The sequence below is a fragment of the Calonectris borealis genome, chromosome 6, assembly GCF_964195595.1.
Source record: "Calonectris borealis chromosome 6, bCalBor7.hap1.2, whole genome shotgun sequence".
Taxonomy (NCBI): Eukaryota; Metazoa; Chordata; class Aves; order Procellariiformes; family Procellariidae; genus Calonectris; species Calonectris borealis.
The window spans coordinates 29,359,147-29,385,632 of NC_134317.1; the positions used below are offsets into that span (position 1 = coordinate 29,359,147).

Genomic DNA, 26,486 nt, shown 5'->3' on the forward strand with positions numbered 1-26,486 from the left:
TAAAGATTTTTTTTACATTTCTCTCGAGTATGCAACATATCCAACTTCAGCTCCCTGCAGCAATACAAAATGCCCAAGAATAATGTTTTCAAAATCAATACATACTACAGTCGAATATGAGACTCCACAAACCCATAATTGAAACTGTGGGAGAAAAGCAGGCAGCCTGAATATAAACAAAGTACCAGAGTTGGATTGGGACCAAGGTGCAAGTGCTAATACAGCCTCTCTTGAGAAAACTGCCATGAGACCTTCCCAGCATGTGCAAGTGTTAGAAAACAGGGGTGTTTCAGGTGCAGGCTGCTGGTGCTCATCCCCAGGCGATTTATTGTTTGGCTGCCTGACATCTCTGTAGAGAGCAATATATGCAGAGTTTCATCTAGCTTTTCTTTTTCACCTGGGTCGTCTCATATCTGTGAGCCCTTCTCACTTTGTATTTCTTCACTCTGTGTGTACAACCTCTGTCTCTCCCTTGTGTTTCCCGACTGCTGCCTTCACTGCCACCACCACCCTCTGACGGCATTTGTGGTTCCACAGTCTCTTGGGACTGCTAGAACTCAGAAAGCAGCAGTGGAATCAGTGTGCTGCTCTATACTCAGGAAAAGCAAAAAGCATGGAAAGTATCTGCTGTCTTTCTGGAAGCACTGAAATGAGTAGGGACCATTAAAAAAGAATTTAAGATTGGTTGTAGATGAGGTTGTAGATTGGATGTATATTTTGATCAAAGGATCCCTCAAAGAATGTAAGACACCATCTATCTCTACTGCCATGCATAAGAAAAAGGAAGAGAAAACCATGCACTGAGATCTGACTCTTCCTACTCCCCAGCACAGTCCATGGCAGAGCCACAATAAAGCATCTCATGTTATCACCTGTAGTATTTGCCCTTCTTCTCATTAGCACCACATGCTACATGTCTGTATCTCACGCACATTATTCCCTTTCTAACCAAGTTCTTATTGTCTGGAAGACTTGCTGCAGAGTCCCTAAGAACTTCATTTGACCACAAGCTCAGAATTACTGATTAAGTTCGCAAAAAATTTGGATGATTAACTTATGAGCCTGACAGAGTATTTGTAAGATTTCTGCTTTGGTCAGAGGAGAAACCTAAAGTCAATGATTTACAGCTTAAGTGTATGCACAGTAGTTAAGCTGTTCCACTTGAGGCAGTTTGGGCTTGCATGAAAAATAAAAAGGGTAAAAGAAAGATCACCGAGGCAATGCTGCAGACTTTCACCGAAGAGTTTGCAGTTTTGAGTCACAGTAATTAGTTTGCAATATGGTATATTTAATGAAGAAATCATTACTTTTCTTTACATTGTTATGCATGCAAGGACACATTAATTTGCACGGGAAGACACAGATTGATCATTCACTTACTTGTGGAACTGAGAATTTCAAATTGGGGAAGAGGAGGGAAGATTTTCATACTTTTTGGCCTATAATTCATGAGCATATTTGACATACTTGACCGCAGTATTCTGTCTAGCTCCATCAGAAATGAAATGTAGCTCCCCAGTTCAGCCACCTTTTATAGGCTGCGTAAAGCAGACTTATGTTATGCATATTTGTACGGTGTATAGAACAGTGGGACCCCCAAACTGATTGGGGTCTCTGGAGGACTTTCACAGCATAAATATTACATGATAGTATATTACTAGGCAGAAAGAAAAACCCAGAAGTACTTCTAAAAAAAGCTCTTATGAACTGTCAAGTTTTGTACTCTCAAAATATAGCAAGATTTTATTCTTTCCGACTGCATCCTCGTTTAAACAAAGAACAAATCCTTAAATTAAGGCCAGACATGAATGACAGAAAATAGTTACTGATAAGAGCAGAACACGTGGTCCAGTCTGGGTGCTGACACCACAGCCACTGCAGATTACTTTGAGAGCTGTCCCGTGGTAAGAACCTTCAGCCACTTTAAAATGTGCCATATTAATAGTCCAGGCCTGCAGTGCCTTGCATTTCAGGTTTGGTGGGGCTTTCCAACTTTGTTTCAAGCAATAGCTTTTGAAAGTACAGGGTTCAAATCAATTTGTAGCCAGTCCTTCCTATTGCATATGGCCCATTTAATACTGGTAACTTATTTTGCAATATGGGAAACTTAGAGTAACTAAGATAAAAACTCATGGTGTTTTGGTTGCCTAAAATTTCTGTGGTTTATGATGAGTAAGTACCGTTTTTTCTTCTAGTAATTATTTCCCCCTGACTCCTTCCTTGATATCTTAAACAGATTTGGAAAGAAAAAAGAAGATAAAAGTGGGAAAACAGATCAGAAGGGGAATCCCAAGCAAGGCATGCTTAAAGAGGAGGAGCTGGAGAAAATGAAAGATGAACGTGAAAGGTGAGTAAATGGTGGCGGCATCTTTGTTCGTCAGATGAAAAACTTCAAAGCAAGGGATTGCTTGAAGGAACAGCCAGCCAGTCTGGCTGGAGATGTCCCAGACCATGCCCGCTGGCAGTCAGGTCCGGGCAACGCAGAGCTTTAGGCTGGTCTCCTGGCCGAGTCAGGGCTGCTGTATGACAGGAGCTTGTCTGTCTTCTGCACTTCACTGTGGTAGCTGCTGTTCAGATCCCAACTTCTGCTAAGCTGGTGAAGATCAGTTTCTTCAAAATGTGTTTCACCTCTGCCCATTCCCAAGACCAGCTGACTTAGTAATTTTTTTCTCTACTTCTCTAAAGCAAGGACCTCCTCCCTTCTCCCCTGACAGCCTCTGCTGTGTTTTCCAGCACTTCAGACCTCTGGCTTCAGCTGGCTGTGTCATCAAATGGTATTTTTTGTACTTAGGTATGCTCTTTTCTGCACAGTGTTCGCTGGTTAGCCACATGTTGCAGAAATACCTACTCAACAAATGCTGAGTATGCCAAGAGATACCAGGAGGAAAGCAGGTTCAAATGGTTAAAATCAGTCTGAAGAGGCAGGGGTCTGCAAGCAGTGGGGTGGGTGAGATGGGCAAGGCAAGAAGCTGGGTGTGTGCTAGCTGTGAGTTGCCATATTTCTGAGGTAAGGCTCTGAGACTGAAATGAAAGGAACTACTGATATGAATAAGCCCAGTTCTCTGTCTTGTTCATAAAATACTCCTTTTTCATGCCCAATCTTAGCAACTTCGTTATCTTTCCAGGCAAAGAGATTTTATAGTTTTCTGCTTTCCCCTATGTCTGCCCTTCAGGAACTGGGGACAGTTTGTAAGTGCTGACAAGGCTCAGCGAACTCCTCTCTCCCCTTCCCCAACTCATCCAGACAGACGTACTTCGTGATATGCTGAAGAAGGTCTTTGTTTCCCTCTGATGGCTGCTATCAGAAAAGTTAAAGAGCCCATACTTGCTGGCTCTCAAGAGGTGTCTGCAGTTGCTGTAAAACTTTCCAGGTTGTAGTACTTTGGGTTGTCAGGGCATGGGGAAAGCTTTCAGAGGTCTCTTCCCTTCACTGGAGCATCCTGCTCCTGGGAGATGGAATGAAAGTAGAATATGGTTCGTTTGGGGCAGGCAGAGTCTTTCCACAAGGGCCAGCCTTTCCACACTGCCTGGTGCTGGGCAGTGCCCAGGGAAGAGACACTCTGCTTTCATTCGAGTCATGCAGCGTGTGGTCAGCCGTATAAGTGGTAGCTAATGAGTTTGATGGGGAAAAGAAATAAATCCAAACCCCAACCCTCAAAGTCTGCTTCTAATATTTATCGTTTAAAAGCTAGTAAGGTATCTAGTTGCTACAGTGCTGCTACTGGATATGCTTAGCCAGTGTTTAAGTATTTAGTTCATCTAAGTTAAGTAACGTCAGGAGAAACTTTGTACCATTTGTTTTAAAATTTCTGTGCCGTGTCCTTGATTTTGCCAGATTGATGAGTGCCTTTATTTTAAACTGCTGACTCCCAATTTGGATACTGGCAATTTGAGAGGTATGTGTCCTTCATTTTAAAGAAGCCAGTGTCTTTTATTAGGATCCTGGCAAGCTAAGAAGCATGTATTCCATCTGTTAAAGGGCCAGTGTCATTTACTAAAATGTTGGCAGGCTGCAAGGAATGAACCCTTCTCTCTAGAGGTCTAACGTTCCAATTGGACATAAGATAATTGTTCTTAATATTTCTTTAGTGTTGTATGCTTTTTTTTAAATTACAGTCACTGATTGACAGTAACTTGGTAAGGCTGCATTAGAAACTGGCAGCTCGATGTCTTCGTCATTCTGGTTTCTCTAGTAATGATTTCAGTTTTGACCTGGAAGAGTTTGCGACTGAAATGGAGAACAGCAGGTGTGTTGAGAAGTACATGAACCAAGATGATATTTTTAACTCATTTGATTCTTCTTCTATAATGCACAAGAATAGAAATATCACCCTATTTTTTATTAGGTAATACAACTTACATGTTTGGGGGATTAAAATTTAAAAATAAAAATAAAAAAACAGAAGAGGAGCGAAGAAATTTTCCCTACGTTATCCCCAAAGCAATGCAACACATGCTGTAAAAACAAGCAATTTGCTTCAACTTTCTAAATGAAGTAAGAGCATAGCTGTATATGTTTGCCCACATAAGACTATCTACAGGCTGACTATTGAACCCTTCTTGACTTGATCACAAAACAGAAGAGACTTTATGCTTCTTAGAGGAAAAGTATATAAGGAAGCTAGTTCTCATATACGGGTAAGAACTCTTTGGGAAATTGATTAAAATCAGTGGAAGGAAACATTGCCTGGCTTGAAGGTAATTCAGTCCTTTTGCTTAGTTATTGACTGTTCACCTAGTGATGCTCAGTAAGACAGTAAATACCAGTTTTATAGCTCTGTCCCAAGATTTAGTAATTCTATAATGTAATTCAAGTCCAAGATTTTAATGCACATATTGGCAAAGAAAACCTTGTAGCACATCCACCCCATAGATCTTCTGCTTCATGACTTCACTAGCTGCAATCCGGCATACTTGGTCTCATATTTATAAAACCAAGCTTCACTGAAGCTTACTAGAATATAGGCATATTTTTAAATCTATTCTTGTGGAGAGTGAAATGGGGATATGTTAAAAATACTAAGGATGTAATAGTAGAACAGACTACAGAACTGTTGATAGAAATGTAGCACGTTTTGTCCCGATACCTGGGAACAAATCTTGTATTTAACAACTTGAACAAAATACAAATTGCATTTAGCCTTTTTAGAATTAACTTAAACACGCACCTAATTTTGTCTTTCCAAGATTAGCTGTATAAGTAATTCTTGTTCAGATCCTCAATCCAGTAATTACAATATTAAAGTCAGGTTTTTTGCTTAAACTTCAGTTTTCTTAAATGCTGACTGCCTAAATATTTCAGGATCTGTCATACTAATTGATGCTATGATTTTTCATCTGACAGGTTTTTTTCAGAGGCTGAGCTGTCCATTTTGGACGCTAGTGGAAGAGGTCATAGTAGTTGATTTTTGGGCTGGGTGTGACAGGATTAATGACCAAGTGCATTTCAGCATCTTAGCAGCTGTGGACCTCGCATGGTTTTGGATGTTGGTCTTGCATGCAATATATGCTTGGCAGCTCTCCAAAAAACAGAATACTGTTCCAAGATCTCAGCTGAGAAGTATTTTTCAGTAGGAAGTACATTTCCAGTTTACAGGAGCAGGCCGTCTCTCGAAGTTTTGCAAAGAGTTTTTTGATTGATATTGGATAGTTACAATAATATCTCACAAAATGCCAGGGATAGGCCTGCTGTAAAGGATGCAGCCTTCTTCCAGAAATTTTGACAAGGTTTACAGACGTGCAGAAATGTCAGATGTGTTCACTGCACAATTATGGGTTGGCTGTGCAGTACAAACTCAGTGACTCTGGCTCTGACAGGAAACATCAGATCTTACGTAGGTGTGCTGCATGAGCGCAAGTCCGTCATGCTCAGAATAGGTTGGATTTCCTGCTTGCACAGAGAAGGAATTGTATGGTGCATGTGCAACAAGTCTGGCACATCCAGAATGTGTTAGAGCTAGTAGGCGTATGCAGGCAGAGTACACAGCACTCGCTCTGTAGTGCAGATGCTTCCCAAAAGGATTGGACTTGCTTGCACGTTGGTCCTCAGCATAGATTTGCGTGGCAACCCCTTTTCTGGGCCGCCAAGTTTCACATTTGAACCTTAAAAAGCGAAAATAAATTTAGTATTTCTCTAGCCTAGTAATTTCTACTTCCATTGCACATTGTCCTATTCTCAGTTTTCAGTACAGCTCTCTGTGCTGCCTTGTAGCTGCAGTTCTCTGAAGCAGCTCCACATCCTGCACTGAAATGCTGACATCATTATTATTTTACTTCTTGTATTCCCTAAGAAGCCTCACCAAGATCAAGGTCTCATTGTGCTCATTGCTTTTAGGGAAGCTTGGGCCTGACCCTAAGCACTACAGTTGAGGTAGAAGAGAGAAAATCTGGCAGGGAAAAAAAAAAGCATCCTGTGGGTGAGAATCTGCCATGCAGGCAGTGCAGCTGCTTGTCCAGGTTCCTAAAAAGTCCCTGTCAGGCTAGGAATTCGTTCCAGACCTCAGCCCCAGGCCTCCTTTCTTTTGAAAGCCAGTACTTTATTATATGACTGTTACTTCTGCAGGCTTCAACTGGTTAACGGGAACTTAAGATGTTAGGTATTCCTTGTTTAGCAATAGCCTTATCTGCGTCCAATTGAATATAAAGTCAGCACCTGCTCTAAATTTCACTATTTTCTTTTTCTCCCCGTACGTCCTTCAGCTTTCCTTGTGCCACAGCGATGCAATGTCACTGAAACTTCACTGGAGAAAGTCAGAAGTTCATGACACAGGTAGTTTAGAAGGACAGACTTAACTGGTGATACAGTTCTCTGAGGTGCTGGTTTGTCCTTCTAGACACAAGTCAAGTGGTTCATTGGCCTGAGGCCCTATTTTAAATAAATTCATAATTTTGTTCATGCTTCAAAGAGTTTGGCTGTAATAAAGCATGTGCTCCAAAGGTCTAGAATCTGCCCATAAAAGGAAAAAGCAAATGCTATGTCTGAGGTTTATTTTGATCAAGCTGACTCAAATCTGTATTTTTAGTGTGTTCTGTATAAATTACTCAGAATTTATCATTTTAACAAGATGTTCATTACATTATTAAATACTGGAAGAGATCCTCTCTTTTCTTTTCCTCAGAACAAGATTTCTCTTCCTCCCTTACTCCATCTTTTTCCCACTCATTTGGGCATGCTTTTTAATTTTCTAACATTTGAAAATCATTGTAAAGCGAACTAGATAAATATATTAGGCACTTGAGTTTTACACATAATAATTTGTTTGCCTTTTAAATGCAAATAAAGTGACTATCAATTGAACGAAAACTATTTTTTCCTGTTTGTTTAGGATTATTTTACTGGAATATTCCTGCTGAGACCAAAGTCTCTCTTCCAGCAGAGTCAAACATTTCCTTGACATAAGAATAAAATGTCACAAAATGAAGCGCCTTGTTGAAAACGGGGTGATTTTAAAAAGTAGCATATGAGTTGGTGAATAAGGAGGCACTCTATGTAAAAAATAATACTCTGCACTTGTTCGTAGTAATAGTTTGTTGTTTTGTTAAAACAGTCTTAGTTTTGTAGTCCTCATTGGAATTAAGTGAGGAATTTTTTTAAATCGTATTATGTTTTTGAGTAGAGTCTCAGAGAAACAGAAGGAACATCTGGCCCTTGCTTTCTGAACGTCTGAACTGAATGTTTAAGTTACAGTGAATCGCAAATTTGGGTAAAATTAAATGGTTTCAGTTTTTATATTAGAGACTGAATTTCCTTTACTTTTCGGAAACCTTCCAGCAATTGAAGAGAGCTTCTCTCTTGTCTTATCAGCTCTGATGCTTGTTGCCTGTTCCCATAGTTAAAAAATCAATACGTATGTTTTTGATATTTGGCAAACAGAGGTTTAATTTTGCAGCTGCAAGATCCCTGTACGAAGGGAATGCATCTTACAGAAACAACATTTAGAGACCACTTATATATGAGAGAATACTTCTGAGTGAAACGCCATTCCATTTCTGTCAGCATTTGTTTCATTATATTTAATTACAGACAATTTGTATGTTACTGGAAATCAAAATGAAAACAAGAATAGCTGCATGCATGGCAGTATGGTAGAAAAGCCAAATTGTTTTGAATCAAAAGTTGAAACTCAGGCTGTTACAAAAATGAAAGTATGGGTTTTGAATGTGTAGTACATCTCAGAGCGCGCTCATACACATACACATTGTTACCGACCCCATGTAGCTTTTGTGCCTGTGTTATCCACTTGCCACGTCTAAAAGTGCTGTTATGGCTGTTTATAGTTCATACTGATCTCTGATAAAATGCTGGTAATTGGTCTTCTCACCATTAAGCTCTGTGCTAAACCACACATTTTTGTGACTCCTGAGCTTGTGCATCATTATTTATGAAGGGTTAATCCAACATGGTATATCTGTTCCTTGAGCATTCCTGACTTTGCAGCACAGCTAGGTCCTGTGGTTTAGACAAAATAAAGTGTTGGATGTGATCCCAGTTTTAATACTCCCAATTTATTATAACCATTGAACCCTGATCAGATCACTGATTGGATTGGATCCCAGTTTTTTAAATGTCCCAATTTATTGCTGGCTTGCAACCCTGATAAGAATACATATTTGATTAAGGCTCCAGTTTTCAAAAATTCCAGTTAATTACTTTTAGATTCTTATTAGATCATAGCTGTGTAGTATGGTATGTTGAAGTTATGAAAAAATTACTGGATGATGTTGCACAGGTCAAGGTCATAGTTTCATTTTGTGCTGACAGTATGAAGTTATCAGATTTCTGTTTATTACTGTGGCAGCACTTGCACTGGACAGGAGGACAGATTAATCCCAACCCATTGATTCTGAATGATTCTCATTTTAGATCTGGTGCTGCTCTGCATACCAGAACATGTAATAAAAGTCTACCGCTGATCATTGAGAAATTGGAGTTTGGTTATGAGTAGCTGAGGTGGACGGTTCTCACCTACCTTTCACAGGTTGTGATGTGGCATTTATAACTAAATAGCAATTTAGTGGCTGATCCACTGCTTCATGTGGCTGATCCACTGCTGGAGGACGTTTTTAAGACAACATTAGGCTGAGAGTTGATCCCAGATTGTCCTAGCTCAAGAATACTAAGAATTGAGGATAACAGAATGGCGCAAGGAGTTGGCCTTTTTCTTTAACTATTACGGTACTATTCCAGGTATCGGAGACTGCTGGAAATAGCACTTTCCAGGTGTCACAGCTGTGCCCTCTAAATTTAAGCACCCAGATTCTCATCCAAGCCATTTAGCGTCCTTGCTTTGCCCTTCATTGAGGCACTGGTTTCACTTTGCTCTGGAGACTGGTTTTCACAAGCTGTGCCGCCTGCCCACCTAAAAGGTCAGAGTAGCTTGGGGGCAATGACCTGGCTTGCATAAATGGGCCAATGCGTGGTTCTTTTTTCTATATATGGGAGTTTTATTACTTGATGTTTTTTAAAATGACACTATAAAACAGAAATACTTTAGAAACTTTTACAGGCCAAACTAATACAGCGAAACTAGCCAGTGTACTAGCCGACCTGGGTAATAGAGTGCTTTCTAGGAGACAGACTAATCTGGCCTAGGGATTTCTTTGATGCAGTACTGAATGTAGCTCAGCTCTTACCTACCCCAAAATCAATAAGGGCATAAGAATGACTTGGAAGCTGCATTTCATTCCTTGCCCTTCCATATGTGATTTATGACAGTCTATCATAAATCTTTGGCATGCACTTTGAAGTAGTGCCATGGCACAGAATTCCTGTTCTCACTCCCTTACCAATGGGAAAAAAACGAGAAAACAACTCGTGAGGATAGACAGTCAGGCAGGAAATCAGTTTGCATGTGTAATTCTGAATAGTGAGCTTAAACCAAAATAACTGAAAGTCTTAAAGCTTTGTCTGTTCAGTCAAAGCTGGGTTTTGCTTTCTAATCCGGGTCTGTTAATTAGAAACCACCAGTGAATCCCAGGCTAACAGATGGAGACTGTTCCTGTTAACAGAGAGATTCTGTTCAATAGGCTCCAGGTTCAATGTCGTATGTGTAGAATAAAGAAATGTGCATGGAATATTGTATCACATGGAGCTAGGCTTGCTCCTTCCACTGCTAGGGTTTCATTCAAATGAAGGCATAATGTTTCTGCAGTTGCGGAGATGGTTGTGTGAACTCACGAGGTCTCACGAGCTAAGTGGAGCTGCGAGTATCTATGCAGGAGGTGTTCCAAGAACAGCCGCTGGCTGAAGGAGGCGGCCCCGGGGACTCCGTAGGTGTCAGTCTTCCTGGGTCTGTTCTGAGCTATGTTACTGCACGTGGTTATGGATGTTGGGTTTTCATGAGGTGTTAAGTTAATGTTGTGTCTTCCCATGGTCATTACAGTGTCTCTGGTATTTTTCTTAAGACAGTATTACAATCCTCAGTGTTTTTGACTGATACCTACTACAGCAACTGCTGGAGCTGAGCTAGTCAGTGGCAATGAATAAGTTCATAGACTGATGTCTCTCTCTCCCCATAGTTTTTCTGCAGGTACACTGCAGTTACTTTATACTTGTTCACTGTTTATCTGATGAACTTCTTTGAAATAATTTGCTTGATGTCTTGGTTGGAGAGGTGAATCTGTGGCTTTGACTGCAATTGGTATTGTTTCCATTCCTGACATTAAGTTCCCAATGACTAAAATACAAGCAAAGTTAAATCTTGCTTTCTAGGAGTATTCTGTTATTTTGATTCTCTTTTCATAATTATTTGTTCCAGAATGAGCTAATGTTATCAAAAGGGACTCAGATATGATGTGCACAGCACCTTACTTATCATTTAACAGAAAAGTACAAATTACAGCAGCCTGAGAATTCCTTTAAATCAGTGTTGAGAACTAGGCCTGCAACTTACCTATGGTCTGCAAAGTCCCTGCAGACTCAAGGCCATTTTGTAGGAGGAGCTTGGAGCTCTTAAAGGCATCAGAATGTCTCAGGTGAAAGATGCCAAAGTAATTTTGACAAACCTGGAGTGATTCTGCTATCTAATCCACGTTGTCACAAAACAAGGAACATCCTGTTGACAGGAGGCTGAGCAACCTGATCTGTGCAGTCAGCCTTGCTTTCAGCAGAAGATTGAAGCAGGGTGACCTTTAGAGGGTTCCTTCCAACCTAAATTTTTCTGCAATTGTCACTCCAAAAAATAACTCAGGATAGTTGTGAGTAAAGAAAATAACATAATGTAGTAAAATACAGAATATAATATACTTGGCTTTTCCAGTAGTTGGCTTTCCGTAATCTGCTGCATTTCACCCAGTGTACAACTAATGTGGACAACAGAGAGACAGAAAAACTTCCTCAGATTTAACAGCAAAGGTAAAATTCTGTTCTCGTTGAAGTTCACGGGGTGGGGGAAAATGCACTGACCTCATTAGAGCCGGAATTTTCTTTAGAGGGCAGGATCCTGTGTAAGTTGGTAATCACTCCCTGTCACCTCTGAAATAAATGGAAGAACATTAAGACTTCAGTCTTGTCTATCCAAACTTGTTGTTTTGCAGTATGAAAGGGCTATGTTTCATCTTCAGTTTGTCATAATCTTAAATTTTAAGGTCAGTGTATCTCTATCTCCTTCTTAGGTTTTTCTTTCCTCTGTTTCTTTACTTACAACCCTCCAAAGGCAGCTTCTTTGGTCAGTTCAGTGTTATTACAGATATGGGGTGGTTATCTAGAATAGGCAATATTTTATGTTTAGCCCTGGTGGATTTTATCATTGGGCCGGTTAACGCGGTTATAAGATCTATCTTGTTTAGCCCGAGTTGCAGTCTCTTACTTCCTTGAATTTGTGGCTTGCCTTTTTTATTTCCAAGACTGTTTACAACTACAGATACTAATTATGGGGGAGAAGATGTTCAAATCCAGCACAATAGAATGAGCTGGAATGAAGAAACACTTGCATAGCTTATGGGGAAGATGTTTTCGACAAATATGCCTCCAGTAGAATACCCTGAAAGATAATACTAAATTAGATATTGTTTGAGTCTTGATGAGTCCATATCAGATGTCTTGAATTTACTGGCAAGAGGTGGATTTTTATTTTATTTTATTTTAGCTATGAGACGTGCCTGCCTCTAGAGTTTTCCTAGGTGATGCTTGAAAAAATACAAATGAGTCTTCTCCTGATAAAAGATGCAGGTTTGAATAAGATCGTTAATGTCATTGTAGACCATGCCTGTGTGAAAAACGATTATGAAATAAAAAAAATTAAAAGCACTATACTGAAATTATCTCCTCAGATAGTCAAGTGAAATATACCCATTCCCATCAGTGATTATGGCTTATGAATATCTGAAGGCAGGATGTATTCAGTCCACTATTATGTAAATGAATGAAAATACAAGATTTTAGTTACCAAAATATATTTTGCTAGCAGCTAGAAAGGAATTAAAACATTAAACCCAATGGAAATCTAAGTGACCTCCTGCAGAAATAGGCTGCTTTCCTCTAGGCAACCCGTTACTCAATATATGTATGAATTAGGTAAATGAGAGACAAAAGCAGAAATGTTATGTAAAATCACAGTTGAAGCATTAAGATACTAAATCAGATGTAAATTGAGTAATCATTGCGGTATGTAGATCTCGGGGAGAGTCACATGAGTGGGGAAAAAAAAGCAATGCAGCAGCTTTTATTCTGCTGTTCACAAGGAAGAACCAAATGAGTGGAAGAATGTTTAGCATCTCAATGATCTCAAAAGACTTAAAGGATCAGGTCCTTTTTCAGAGTTTAGGTGTACCTCAAACTGATTGTACACACACTGGCTTACCTGCCCTTATTCTGCTCCTCTTACTGCGAACAGGATAGAAATTATCCTAAAAGACCTATGGCCCTGTTTCTGTTATACATTTTGTCTTTGCTTGCTATTCTTCCTTCTCCCCAGCGGAACATCTTTCATTGACTTAGCCAGCATCCTGCTCATTTATATACCTGTTTGTGCTTCCACAAAGTTTATTGCTTTTAATCCACCATACAAGAAATGTTGCTGTATTCATCTGAAGTATAAAACAAGGTCCCTTTGTGAAATACGCTGTTTTGGTCAGCAACTGCATTTTCTGTCCTGTGTTTGACTACTTAGATAGGCACCTTGGGGCTCAAATCATGTCATTCTTTGTGCTCTGCTCAGTACTAAGCACACGGTCAGTGCATGGTAAATAAAAAAATGTTGCATCACTTTTACACTTTCCCTGGAAAATCAGAAGAAACAGGATGACCCAGAGCTCATGGGGAGTGCAAGGGAGGAGGAGTTCAAACACCTCAGGAAAGCTTGTGCTTTTTTGTCATGGGCCTAGTTTGGTTACTTTTCCCTATCCAAAACTGTTCTGATGTGAAGTGCAGCCTTGCAGCTCTCTGAGTAAGAGAGCCCAGCCGAGCTTCCCACCTGCAGTTTTTACACTGCGGCCAGATCTAGTAGCTGTTGATGCCACTGAGTTGCTTCTCATGTCTCTTGTTGGGCAGCAGGTGCCCTGTCCCTCGCTTGGAGTAGCAGAGCCAGGAGGACATGCTGCTTCGAGTTTTGTCCTGATCCAAGGTGATGGCTTGTTAGACTGTGACTCACTGTGCAAAGCTCCTGTTGAGCTAGGGCTGTGTTGTCCCTCTAGAACTGCAGGTTGGGCTGTTTGTTTTATCTTGCTATTTTTTCCCTGTTGAAGGCAGTCTTTGGGTTCCACGGCTTTTAATGACACTGGCCTTCTTTGGACTACTGTGCTGGTGACATTAAGTCCTGCATTTTAATTTTCACAGAGGCTTAGAGCACTGGTTTTAGAAGCTTCAGCATTTTCTTGTTCCCCACTCACAACCCAGCCACCCACCCAGCTTCCACCTGGTGGCCAAGAGATGAGGGGTATCTCTTCTGGCTCTTCCTAGCCCTCTCATTCTATTCCCAAAAGCATTTCTGGGTCTGCTCCAAAAGTCACTTCTGCTCAGCTCTTCTGGAGTTTTCTTGAGGTGGTCCATATCCCTTCCTGCAGCTGCCTCACTCTGCGTGCGCTGCAGTCTTTTAAGCCAGCTTTTGCCTGTCAGTATCTCTGTCACTGATGTCAGGCTAAAGCGTTTTACATTGTGTTTGTCACAGGCGGCGAATACATATGTGGTCATTGACAGTAGCTCAGCAGAAACACAATAACTTGTTAAGCCACAGTAACTCAATCCTGTGTCTGAGCTGCAGCTGGAAGGAGCTGTTTGGGCTGTTAACCCTTTTTATGGCTGCACTGCACTCTAGGTTTATCCATCTTTTAATGTGTTAAATGAGAAATCACCATATATGATTTGTGTGAATATATCAGATGGGAAGATTGTTTGAAGGATAAATGAGAACGTTTCCTTGATTTATAGCTCTGGGGGTGTGCTACTGAACAGCATGTGAGGTATAGAGAAGTGTTTTCAAAATACCACATCCCACTTCCAGAAGTACATTAGGTATATAGGATCCTGTCTGCATTTGACTTCTACAAGTAGGATGCAACATGTTTTGGAAATGTTAGCTATAGTTCTGTTGAGGTTATATATTTTATTAAACTATATTTTTTTTTGCTGAAATTATTTGTTGTAAAGAAAGGTTCTAGTGATAGCTAGTGGGTCTTGAAAGCAACAGAAAAGATTAGGATAGGATATGTATTTGGACGCTGTTGAGAAAAAGATGGGTCACAGGAAAAGAAAAAGGTCATTGCTTGATACGGCACTTCTGTTGCCTGTCCTCTGGCTGCTTGTGTGCAAAGGTTGTGTTTTTACAGAAACAGAGCTAAGGGAAGTTGATGTAGCTGTCGTGCAGTGATTTAACTGGAGAGCATGATGTTCAGGTGGCGGAAAAGAGCAAGCAGGATTGATATGGGATACCCAAAAGGAAATATATCTAACTTCCCTTCATTCTGTGTGAGTTTTTCTTTTCCCTTTCCCTCATCAGGAAGTTTGTAGAAACTTCAGTGCTACGCTAAATTGTTCAGATGGTGACCTGTGCCTCTCCTCATCTCTGGTTTCACTGCCAGCATCATGGTGCTGAGTGACATTTTATCTTTTGTCACAAATTTGCACCAGTTGTTTAACGAGACCCATCCTGTGCTGTGAGTTTGGAGCTGTCTTGTAGTAATTGTTTGATCATAATAACTGTAAGCTGATTGCTATGATAGTTGTGTTGATTTGGAAGTTTGGGGCTTGGGGGGCGGGGGGCTTTGGTGGTGGGGAGTAAAGATAATGCTGTTTCAGATAAGAAGAAATGCAGAGGAAGGTGCAGAAATGGTAAACGACTAGAGTGGGATATAGCAGAAGTAGCCTGCTTAGCAGGGTTGGCAGAGCATTATAGGAGTGATGGAAGGAACAGCACATTCATTTTTTGTATGCCAGCAAAGAACTGCTGGGCACCTACTGGGATGTGCTATAGAAAAGATTGCTTTAAAACTGGGTGAAAACATGACGCTGAAATACAGTGCGGATATTTAAAACTTCACAAAAATGTGAAGAAACTTCAAAGGTGAAAAACATAAGAGAAGGCATGGAAGGACAGGTAAATAGAAAGAAACTAAAACCAGCCATCTGATAGTTCGTTTCCCTATATTTGAACATTTGGATTGAAATGCAAAAGAGATCACTGAGCAAATTTCATAGATTTGTGTGGAAGAGTAAAAAGGAAACAAGAAATATTAATGCAATTATAATAGCCATATTGAAAAGATGAAACATTGATCATGAAGAATTTCACATAACCTGGTATTGACTGGTCCATGTAATATAGAATGGAAATAATTGTTCTTGAGCAGGTTCAACTTATAATAGTGGCAGCGATTGAAGATTGCATTCAGAAGAAGAAGTTGAAGAAGCTAGGCTTTTTCACAGGAACAAAAGAAAATTGTGGTGACCTAATTCCAGCTTTTGTTGTGCAGAATATACCAGTATTGATAGCAGGACAAATTACTCTCACTGTCAGACATGAAAGCAAGATTCACGTGATGCTGCCGTGCTGCACTACTCTTGCTTTCAAATAGGTCTTAAATACCGAGGGGACAGATGATGTATTGGTCCAAAGAACATTATGGCTCATCATTTTCTGAGAAACTGCTGTGACTCTTCTCAGGACTGTGTGCTATGCCTTCTGCACTGGCGTGTGATAAGACCGTTCCTTGAAATGGCGGTTGTCCTCCCATTTTTCTGCCTGTATCATCCCACAAGGACTTGTGTGTGACATGAAACTTGTACCTCATATGACATATTCCTGCACTGAAGTCTTTGTTTAGGCTTTTTTGGTCACTAAGTGAGGGTGAAGCCCTCCACAATTTCCCAGGTTTTTAAGACCATTCGGTGCTTTTTCAGAGTTAATCTGGAAGACGGCAACAATCTCAAAGTGCTTTATGCATTTTAGCAGAAGAAGAGCAGGATAATCGGAGGCAAGGACTGCTACCAAACTGACAGAGTTATTGGGTGCAGGAGCTAACAGTTACTTGTGTGATTTTTGTTTTGTTTTTTTTTTTTTTAATTGAACAAAGATAGTTCCTTTGTTTTTACATTTCTGACATAATCCCATGTGGGACATTTAAAATATTAATCCATCTGTGAGAGGGTTTCTCTTGAAGTCCCTGTGTGTATAAAAGATGGAAATCAGCGGCGTAGGCCTCCCACCCTGCTTCACTGGTGTCTGAGGCCTTATCTGCAATGGAAATCCATCCCTGTCCTTATAGTATGATGAGTGCTCTCGGACGATGAGCTACCCGAAAAGACCGGTTTTTACGTAAATGGACCAAGTGATAACTTTGCCCCAAATTCCTTTATGTGAGCGATCAACGTGGTGTTTCACTCACGGGCACGGGCAGATTGGCTCCTTCCACCACCCCTGCTGCATAATCTCTCTTTTATCTTTATTCACAAACCCTTGGAGGATAAAGGCTTTGCACACTTTCAGCTGCTCTCTAATTATTACTCATTTGCTAGCAATGGTTTGTGGTTTAGATAGAAATGCAAGCTGACCACTGCTTTTTAGTTTCTGTTTTCATATATAGCTCCTCGGTGTTGACTTTCTTCCCATGCCATCGTCCATTGCTTTATGAATAAAAGCATGACTTTTACCAAGGTCTATACCAGTGTCACCATTAGTTTTACAAAGAATAAGTTGTATGTCCCATCGTTCCTCAAATGCCATTAAACTCTCACTGTCCCAGGAAGCCATCAGCCAGCTAAGCCAGTGCAATTGGCAGTAAAGTGAGAGAATATGTGCCTTACTAACGGAATTGATCACATATTGACACCAGACTATGCCCTCCATAAGGTTCTCCAATAAAATCTCCCTTGAGGGTAGTCAGAATTGTGCAGAATCAAAGGCTCATTTTGCAATCTGCGACTTCTTCAAGACACTGCCTTACCCTGGGTGAGGTTGCACTTGAGCATAGCACCTATCCTGACCCGGGCCACCATTTGAATTTGGTTTAACCCCAGCCGGCAACACAGCTGCTCGCTCACTCGCCCCCGGTGGGATGGGGGAGAGAATCAGAAGGGTAAAAGTGAGAAAACCCGTGGGTTGAGGTAAAGGCAGTTTAACAGGTAAAGCAAAAGCCGCGCACGCAAGCAAAGCAAACCAAGGAATTCATTCACTCCTTCCCACCGGCAGGCAGGTGTTCAGCCATCTCCAGGACAGCAGGGCTCCATCACGCGTAACGGTTACTTGGGAAGACAAACGCCATCACTCCGAACATCCCCCCCCTTCCTCCTTTTTCCCCCAGCTTTATATGCTGAGCATGACGTCATATGGTATGGAATATCCCTCTGGCCAGTTGGGGTCAGCTGTCCCGGTTGTGTCCCCTCCCAGCTTCTTGTGCCCCCCCCAGCCTGCTCGCTGGTGGGGTGGGGTGAGAAGCAGACAAGGCCTTGACTCTGGGTGAGCACTGCTCAGCAGGAACGAAAACATCCCTCTGTTATCAACACTGTTTCCAGCACAAATCCAAAACATAGCCCCATACTAGCTGCTATGAAGAAAATTAATTCTACCCCAGCCAAAACCAGCACAGAATTCAAAGCAGGGAATGTGTGTGGCATGAAAACCTGAAGCAAAAGAGAAGTGGAATAAAGGTTACGGGAGGAGGAGGTGATTGTACAGGGAAAGAAGCTCCAGAAAGAAAAAAGGAGAAATTCTTGGGAAGCCTCGGTGTAGAAACCTGAGAGGTGTTAAGGATATAGACGGATTGTAGCTTATTTCTTCTTATCATCCTTTCATCTCTAAGAACTACTGTAGTAGATTACATTAAGGCTTTGTGAGTATTTTTAATGATATCTGAAGAAAAATGAAAGAAAATGGACTAACTAGGCTGGGATCAGGAAGTTGAGGAAAAGCAGAAATGGTGTGCTGGGAAGATATTCTCTCACATAATCTTTATATTAAAATGTTTCATAGAATCATAGAATATCTCAAGTGGGAAGGGACCCATAAGGATCATCAAGTCCAACTCCCTGCTCCTCGAAGGACTACCTAAAACGAAATCATACCACTTCCTTGGGGAGCCTGTTCCAGGGACTGACCACCCTCTCAGTGAAGAACTTTTTCCTAATGTCCAATCTGAACTTCCCCTGACACAGGTTCATGCTATTTCCTCGTGTCCTATCGCTGGTCACCAGAGAGAGGAGATCAGCACCTCCCCCTCCACCATCCCCCTTGAGGAAGTTGTAGTCAGTGATGAGGTCACCCCTCAGGCTTCTCTTCTCCAAGCTGAACAAACCAAGTGACTTCAGCTGCTCCTCATAAGTCTTGCCCTTGAGACCTTTCACCATCTTGGTCGCCCTTGTCTGGACACACTGTAATAGTTTGAAGTCCTTCTTACGCTGGGGTGCCCAAAACTGCACATGATACTCGAGTACTGGGGAGAAGAAAGGTCATGTGCTTCACTGAAGGAAAGCAGAGTGGATAGCAGGCACCCCCCCGACTGTCAAGGACTGTATCATCTGCAGGCTCATCCTGCTGTAAAGTATGGTACATTCTAAGTGTTAAAAACTAGCATCATCTCTAGGTATGTCCTAGCACAGTTAACGGAGAGGTGTAACTAGAAAGTATGCGTGATACACATTAAGGTACACAAGTATATATGTAGAAAGGCATGCTGTTCTCATTAGAATTATTTGTGAACCTTTTTAGCTACAAATTATTTGAAAAGTATTAGCGTTTATTTTGATGATACAATTCTAATGAAGCAAATTAAACGGTATGAATCCTATTCTGCACTTAATAGCTCCTGTCTGTCAGACTGGAAGCTCCCAATGTGCTCATCTGTTTCTTTAGGGGAACAATTTTCTCCATGTCTTTTAAAGACTTTCTCTAGAACATCTTCATTTTTCACTCTGCAGAGTCCTGAGGCCATTATACTTTACTGGGGTAACCAAGTTTGCTAGACCGTTTTTACTTATTCTTCTATGGTACAAATTAAACTATTCTTTCTACACTGCTGCTGTACTTCAGATACAGTCAACAGCAAATGTTGACTACTTCTGTCAGGCAGCACTGCATCTCTGTATCTGTCTTCCCTTCTTTGTTATTTCTTCCATGCTCCGTTATTTTCTGTAAATGCTATTTATTATGTACTGTGGTCAGCATTCTGCCAGATCCATCTCACTGCATTTAATTACGCTGTGTTGAAGAGTAGCTGAGCACTTGGAAGTTGCACGCTCACAGAGCCTTGCTATAGGTTTTTTTTCTCCAGCATGAATGTTGAATCATTGAATATCAGCTGAGTTTGAAATTTACCTGAATATGTTTTACTATTCCAAAGAGATTACACAATGGCCCTGATTAGCAGCAGCATTTTGTAATATCACTTAAGGCTTTATCACAGTGGAGTACTGCCAGTAATAGTCTTTAATTCACTTATATGTACCAATTCATCTCTGTCAGGTTTCTATTAATTTCTTTGCTGTTTTACTTTGTCCCTATCCCCTATATAGTAAGGCATGATTTCCACATTTATGTAGCCAAAATAAAATTTTAAAAAATTAAATCTTCAGCAAATTAACTGTGGTCCTTTGATTTGAGACAACTGTGCCATCTCTCCATTTATGTTCACGTTTAATCCACTTTTCACAAGTTAATGTATTTAGGAGAATCTAGGTGGGTCAAGTGACCAAGGGGCAGTAACAATTTTACTGGCTAATTTAGATAGAAGTTTCAGGATTGGGTTAGGTATATTAACTGCAAAGTGGAGAGTAGATGTAGAATTAAACTCTATGTGTGTTCATGCACACACACACACACTTGTGAAAAGCCACACTATTCAGCATTGATTTTTTTCATCAGAATGATGACCAACCTTGGTTACAAAGGTGATTGCCAGAGATAAAGAACAAAATTGCTGCATGCACCATTTTGTTTTATCTGGCACCGGTTTCACAGCGTACTGGAAGATCTAAACAGTTGGGTTTGGGTTTGGTGCTCCAAATTTGTGTGATGAATCAGTGTCTGTGGTTGCTGTTGAAGCAGATCCAACTGTGTATTTGTTCTTTCTTTTTAATTGTTAGGATTGGTGCAAAGCATCAGGAGTTACGGCAAAAGCAACTGAGAGGCCTGAGTGATTATTCTACTGGTCCTGGAGGGCCTGACATTGATGATGATGAGATGGATCCAAATTATGCCAGAGTAAACCACTTCCGAGAGGTTTATCCATCAGCAAGCATCTACAGGCCATCATCACCAGCAGCAGCAGAAACCTTTGTATATCCACGTGATTCTCCTTCAGCACCAATAGAGAGGGAGCACTTGGAAGGACTGTATGCAAAAATAAACAAGCAGCACTACCCACAGACTCCTGGTGACAGGTAATATTGCCACCTGGCATTACAAACATTGGTAGCTTCTTAGGGAGAGAGCCTAGGGCTAGGTGGGGGGGGCTGTTCAGATGCCCCAGACCCCTCTATTTACTGACTAGAAAGCTATGGACTTCCTCTTAACCAAAACCATGATTTGCTGCAGCAGTACCCCCAAAGCATCTAAGCAAGGCAGCAGTCAAACAGAAATCATTAAAGAAAAGTCCATATTTCACAAACAGAATGAATGAACTGACTCCAGTCCAATTTCTGCACTGCTGAGAGAGTGTTTTTCCCTCTTTCAATCGGGAAAAGTTCTTACCCTGCAGCAAAAATAATCCTGTTTTCAGATCCCTTTCGATCCTGCTGATCATCAAGTGCCTATTAGTAACAGGTTTTGTATGATAGCATGATATATTGCATATGTTTATGGTTTAGTTTTCCCCAGCTGTGTGATATTATGCGCTTTCAATTAGGTTGGGGAGAGAACTGGGAATCATGGCATTTTTATGCAGACTGTGAAGTGTGGCTTCACAAGACTGATTGCCTTTCACAGCCTTTCCAATAGCCAAGTGGGAAGGAAAGAGCAATTTTTAATCCTTACTGTCAAGCTTCCAGGGTGATAGCATTAAAGAAAGATGGTCAAGTTTTTCCCTGGGTTAAAAAGAAAACAGAAATTCCTTTGAGTTGGTAATGTACCCACCATGATGATGATTTTAAAACTGGTTGCTTCTGGAATTTAGGGCTAAAAGAACGTAAGACTTCATTACTATCATGGCATTAATATATCGATGTTGGGTTTTTCAAACCAATGTATGAGTGAGTAGGCAAGATATACAAGTCTATGTGAAAAGAAGAGCTGACAGAGTAACATGGGGGACTTGAGGAATTGTTCATGCTTTGAGTTCATATTACAATCTGTAGTGTCACCCCATAGCCTCAATCTGTGCTATGTGATACCACACTTGTTAATTTTGGAGAAATATGTGAGCACAGATATAGGAGTGTTTTCAGTTCATGGCATCATAATACATTAAAAACGTCTACTGAGTCATTGTTATAAATAGTCATAAAACACTTCTGACATAAATCTAAGTTTGTAGCAGGGAATGGGCCAAGTATCTCTCTTTTTCACCTAAATACAGTATGGTAGAGATCTTTCCAAACATAATGACATTGCTAATTTTTTTCTTCCATATTTTTAACTCTTCCCCTACTACATAAGGGTGAAGAGGGTGAAATAAGAGGTAGTGATCGCAGCTTTTTGCCATCTAGCGGGTTTTGCTTTACTAGAAAAGTCTTGAGGCAATTGTCACCGAAGTCACATAAACATTTGTATATAGCGAAGGGATCAGAAACTGAGTTCATACTAACCCAATAAACCAACATCTGAGAATTCCCAGTGGGAGGGAGTCTAAATTCAGGTTCATATATTTTTCAAATATAAATATATACAGATATAACTCAATTGGAGTAAGTAAGATATTGTCAGAAAGGTTGCTTCATAATTTCACTTTTAACAGGACTTCATAGTTTTACATTTTAAAAATGTCATCAGTTTTGAAGTGTGGTCTATACATTGTTTTTTTCATGCAGCAAAAAGAAATGCTCAAGTCTTTCCCTCTGGCCTTTTTTATTTGGTTGCTTGTATTGTGGTTGTAACCACACTGAATGAACTCTTGACTTGCTATGTGGACGAGACTGAAGTCCCAACCAGGATTGGATTTGGTGTTGGGATCCTGGATTTGAGTGTGAATTTAGCTGTAATTGCATGATAGCATGGTACCTCAGTGAAAAACTAAAACCAAAATATCTAACAGGCAAGAAAAGTTACCTCATATCTGAGCCCGTGATCAGAAGTCATGCTGAGAGGCTGTTCTGTCTGTGTTGATTCTGCACTGAAAGACAAACAGTCCACAACAACTTTGCTTTGTTGAATTTCTCAGGCTTGTAGAGACTCTTTAACCAGATTAGGAAAAGATAGGAAATGTGGGATTCTTATTAGGCTGCCTTTGTTCTTTTTTTAAATCTTTCTTTCCTTTGTCTCAGAGACAAAAAGGTGGTTGTTATTCGCCAACAGAAATGTGCCAAACGTGAATAATTTTATGTGAATTTATGCAGTGGGTCGTGAGGTCTCAGCCAGCAGTTGTTGAATATAGTGGCAACTTCAGGCAAGGAAATCTTTCTGTGCTAGAGAGAGAGTATTGAAAGGAGAAAGAGATGTGGAAAGAAAAACATGTGGATAACATGTTAATTACAAAATCAAATCTGCTTTCAAGGGTCAAGTATGAAAACTACCTTGTCTGCCTCAAAATGATGGGAAAGGGCTAGAATGGATGCTTATTAGCCAAACCAAAGTTATTTTGTGTTTGCAGGGCTGAACATTTATCAACACATTTGTCATGTAATAGCTCGTGCTTTGGTCTTGCTAACGCATGCATGCTCGCTCTCAAAGTTTTGCTATTAATTTTACTTTAGATGGATGGCTTTTTCTCCCACCTCTGACTCTCAACTTGTAATGTAGTGTGTGGAGACTTGATCAGCGACTAAAGTAAATGGGTTTTGGGGTAGAAGGGGGATTTGAACACGGAGAGAATAGATGATTTCATTTTGGCCTGGGAATTCTAGTTATGTGTCATTATGACAGAGAATTAAAACTCATCATTTGAAACAAGAAGTTCATTTTTATTTTATTCTATTTTTGCAGAAGAATGTATTAACATAATTAATGCCTTTTAAAACTTGGAGGCCATTTGTAAAGTAAGAAGCTTAGTGGTCAGATAAGTGCTGTTCACAATTTGTGTACGCTTACTTATCTTCCCCTTTCTCATCACCAGAATCCACTGAGTGTTCCTGGTTCATTCTTCTCAGTAGATTTGCAGTTTAAACTGAGAATCTCCCTCAGTATTCAGAAAAGCAATAGGCTGCACATGTATGAAGTCTGTTGTTTTAATCATAATGAAGTATGTTTGCTGCCTCCAAGCACTGCTCCTCAGGGCACACACAGACCTGCTTCACATTGCTCTTTGCATACTAACATCCCCTTATCTATGCTTGCATCTGGCATCTCAGGGGTTTTTGCTTTGGGTTTTTCGGGGGTTTGCTTTGTGTCTCATTTGCAACTGTTGTGTAACGTTCTTCTGCAGTGCTTCACAATTGTTGATTTTCATTCCGACGATGACTATATTCAGTGCAATAGATGTAATTTTTTGTGTATATTTTGCTGAAAGCTTTGGGATTCTTAACTGAGAGAGGTGCTATATAAATGTAAATTGTCCTTATTAATGAATATAGCGAAAGCATTAGCATGATCAGTGTATTCTGTGAATGTTAAGTTAAAGAGAGTGAAAAAAAAATTAGCTGGCAAAATCACACATTTCTTTGTAAATCAAGCATTTTTCTGTTTATTTCTAATTAGCCACAATTTTCTGTAATGCAAATGGCATCCCAAAGGATGGTGCAGCCTGCACAGCCACCTTGTGCAGCTGGGGAACTCGCAGGGTCTTTGCCTGAGATGCTGTATGTTTCCCCAGCCTGTGGCAGAGTCTGGGTGATCTGTGGCCCATATGTTCCTGAAACAAGTGGTAAGTCACATCTCTCTGAGTTTAGTCATCAAGGCTGTACCATGACAGTGCTATGACATGTCAGAGCCTAGGTGTCAGACCAAAGCCAAAAGAGCATATGCACAACGCTATTATCACTTAAATGTCAGGCATGTCACATGGTGCAATCCTTTCTCACGTTTCAAATAAGCAATTTCCTCTTTTTTCCTCCCTTGAACATGGTGCTGTCAAGTATATCCAAACACCCCGAGTACATCTCCGGAAAGGTTCTAGAGACTTTGCTCAACTTATTTCCTCAGCCCAGAACTATGAAACATTTAAAGTCTGATGCCAAACTCATTGCCAAGTATAATTTTTCATTTATTTGTGTGTCTTATCTTGGGGAATTTCAAAGTGCTGGTCTGACAAAAATGAATACAGTTTTCCTTTGTTTAGCAAGAATAGATTCAGAGCTGTATCTTGTTGCAGATTTAAAAAATACTGACAAAAAACCCAACACTGTTTTATTATATAGGAGTAGAGTCCAAAGCCCCAGTCTGATCCAGCTTTCCATTTTTGGAGATGCTATGTTGGGTCCCACTGTGCAAGATCTTATACTCTATGATGTTAATTAATTAATTGAAAAATGGATCTTCCTTATTACAAGGTGAAAGTTTCCTTATGGAAACTTGCACTCTTCCAGAATGTTCAATCTAGCAGCATACAAAGTTGAAAATGGAGAAATGAAACCCATACCTCTGCGCAACCCTAACTCTGCCCCTCGCATCCCACCCTCAGAGCTGGCCAGAGTTACGAGAGAGAGGGGCAAGACATTGGGCAGTCTGCCTCTACCTGGAAAGGATCAAATGGAAAAATTACTGTTGCGTCCTGAGAAACTAAATGGCAAATGTAAGCTATGTGTAAGCCTGAGAGGAGAGTAAAAAGGGTCCAGAGTTTTGAAATTTAGCAAAGGGAGCATTTTTTTACTAAAAAGCAGGCTAAATGCTTGTCTTTTGGGCAGGTGTAGGTCGCTCCTATCCTGCTCAATCCAAAACCATAGGAATCCAGAGCTGAACAGAAAAGGCTTTGTTAAAAAAGGGCAAGTTAGGGTTGCCCAGGTATGTTACTTAGCCCTATATTTCTAGTCAGCCAGAAACTGAAGTTTTCTTTTTCTCAGTACAAAGTACAGTTGGCATTGCTCACTGTGCATCCATCTACAACACCTTTTATCACTGAATAGCAAAAAAGCAATCCACTGCTCTAGGAGTGGGTGGTCCTTTACTCAGGAATGGTTATTCTTCAAGATGGATACTGTGGAGGCAAGGTAGAAATGGAATGAGGCTGTGTAATATCTACATACCCTTTGCCACTATACCTTGTGTTACACTGGAAAGAGAATTATGGTCGTGCATTGAAATATTTTGATTTACGAAGCATGGCAAGTACGAGTAAGCCATGCGCTCTCTCTTACCACATAGCTGCTTCTGCTTGGTGTCCTAAAATCATCTACGTTGTTTCCCTGTCCTTTACTACCCTATGCCTCCTGAGACTGTCCTCTGACTCCTTTACCTCTGGAATTTATTTTTTCTGAAACGTACCGTGAGGTCTTCCGAACCTTTGGCTGCAATCCGGTCACTGTTCCCCATAATGTTGAAACAGAAACTTAATGTTTGGCAGCTTACTGTCCTTCCTGGCTGATTGAATTTAACTGTTGTCAGAAATCTAACTGGCATTGGCAAGTACAGCAGAAGTTCAGTGGCTCCTGGGGGCTCTCAGTAGAGTGTCCTGCTCATGGGAGCAGGGCAGTCCAGAAACCCCTTTGGCCACCAGTTCCACAGGAGTGGAAATTGTGCCACTGAAGTTACACTTGTACTGTGTTTTTTGCTCCTGATCCTATTTGCAGTTTTCTTCCTCAGAAAGGACAAATACGTACTGCATGCTCACTATGCTAACTAGGGAAAATGTTGAGTACCTGGACCTCCTGGGATATGTTTAAATGAGCCTTGGTTTTATTTCCCACCTATATGGGGAAAAAAAAATCTACGGGTAGCATTCAAGAAAAACTACTTTACAGATGGAGTTCAAAGTGCTATTTCCCAGGAACCCCTCATCCAGATCCTTCCAACTTTGGGACCCTAGCCCTATCGTTC

The 26,486-nt window shown here is 40.6% G+C and overlaps 1 protein-coding gene across 2 annotated transcripts in view; it reads left to right on the forward strand.

Annotated features, from left to right (window-relative positions):
- PARD3B (par-3 family cell polarity regulator beta) overlaps positions 1–26,486 on the forward strand; it is a 433,243-nt gene that overhangs the window by 328,991 nt on the left and 77,766 nt on the right. For both annotated transcript variants that reach the window (XM_075153452.1, XM_075153453.1), the window contains 2 exons: positions 2,237–2,347; positions 20,510–20,806. In XM_075153452.1, the coding sequence (XP_075009553.1) occupies positions 2,237–2,347; positions 20,510–20,806 (408 nt within the window). The remainder of the gene's footprint in view (positions 1–2,236; positions 2,348–20,509; positions 20,807–26,486) is intronic.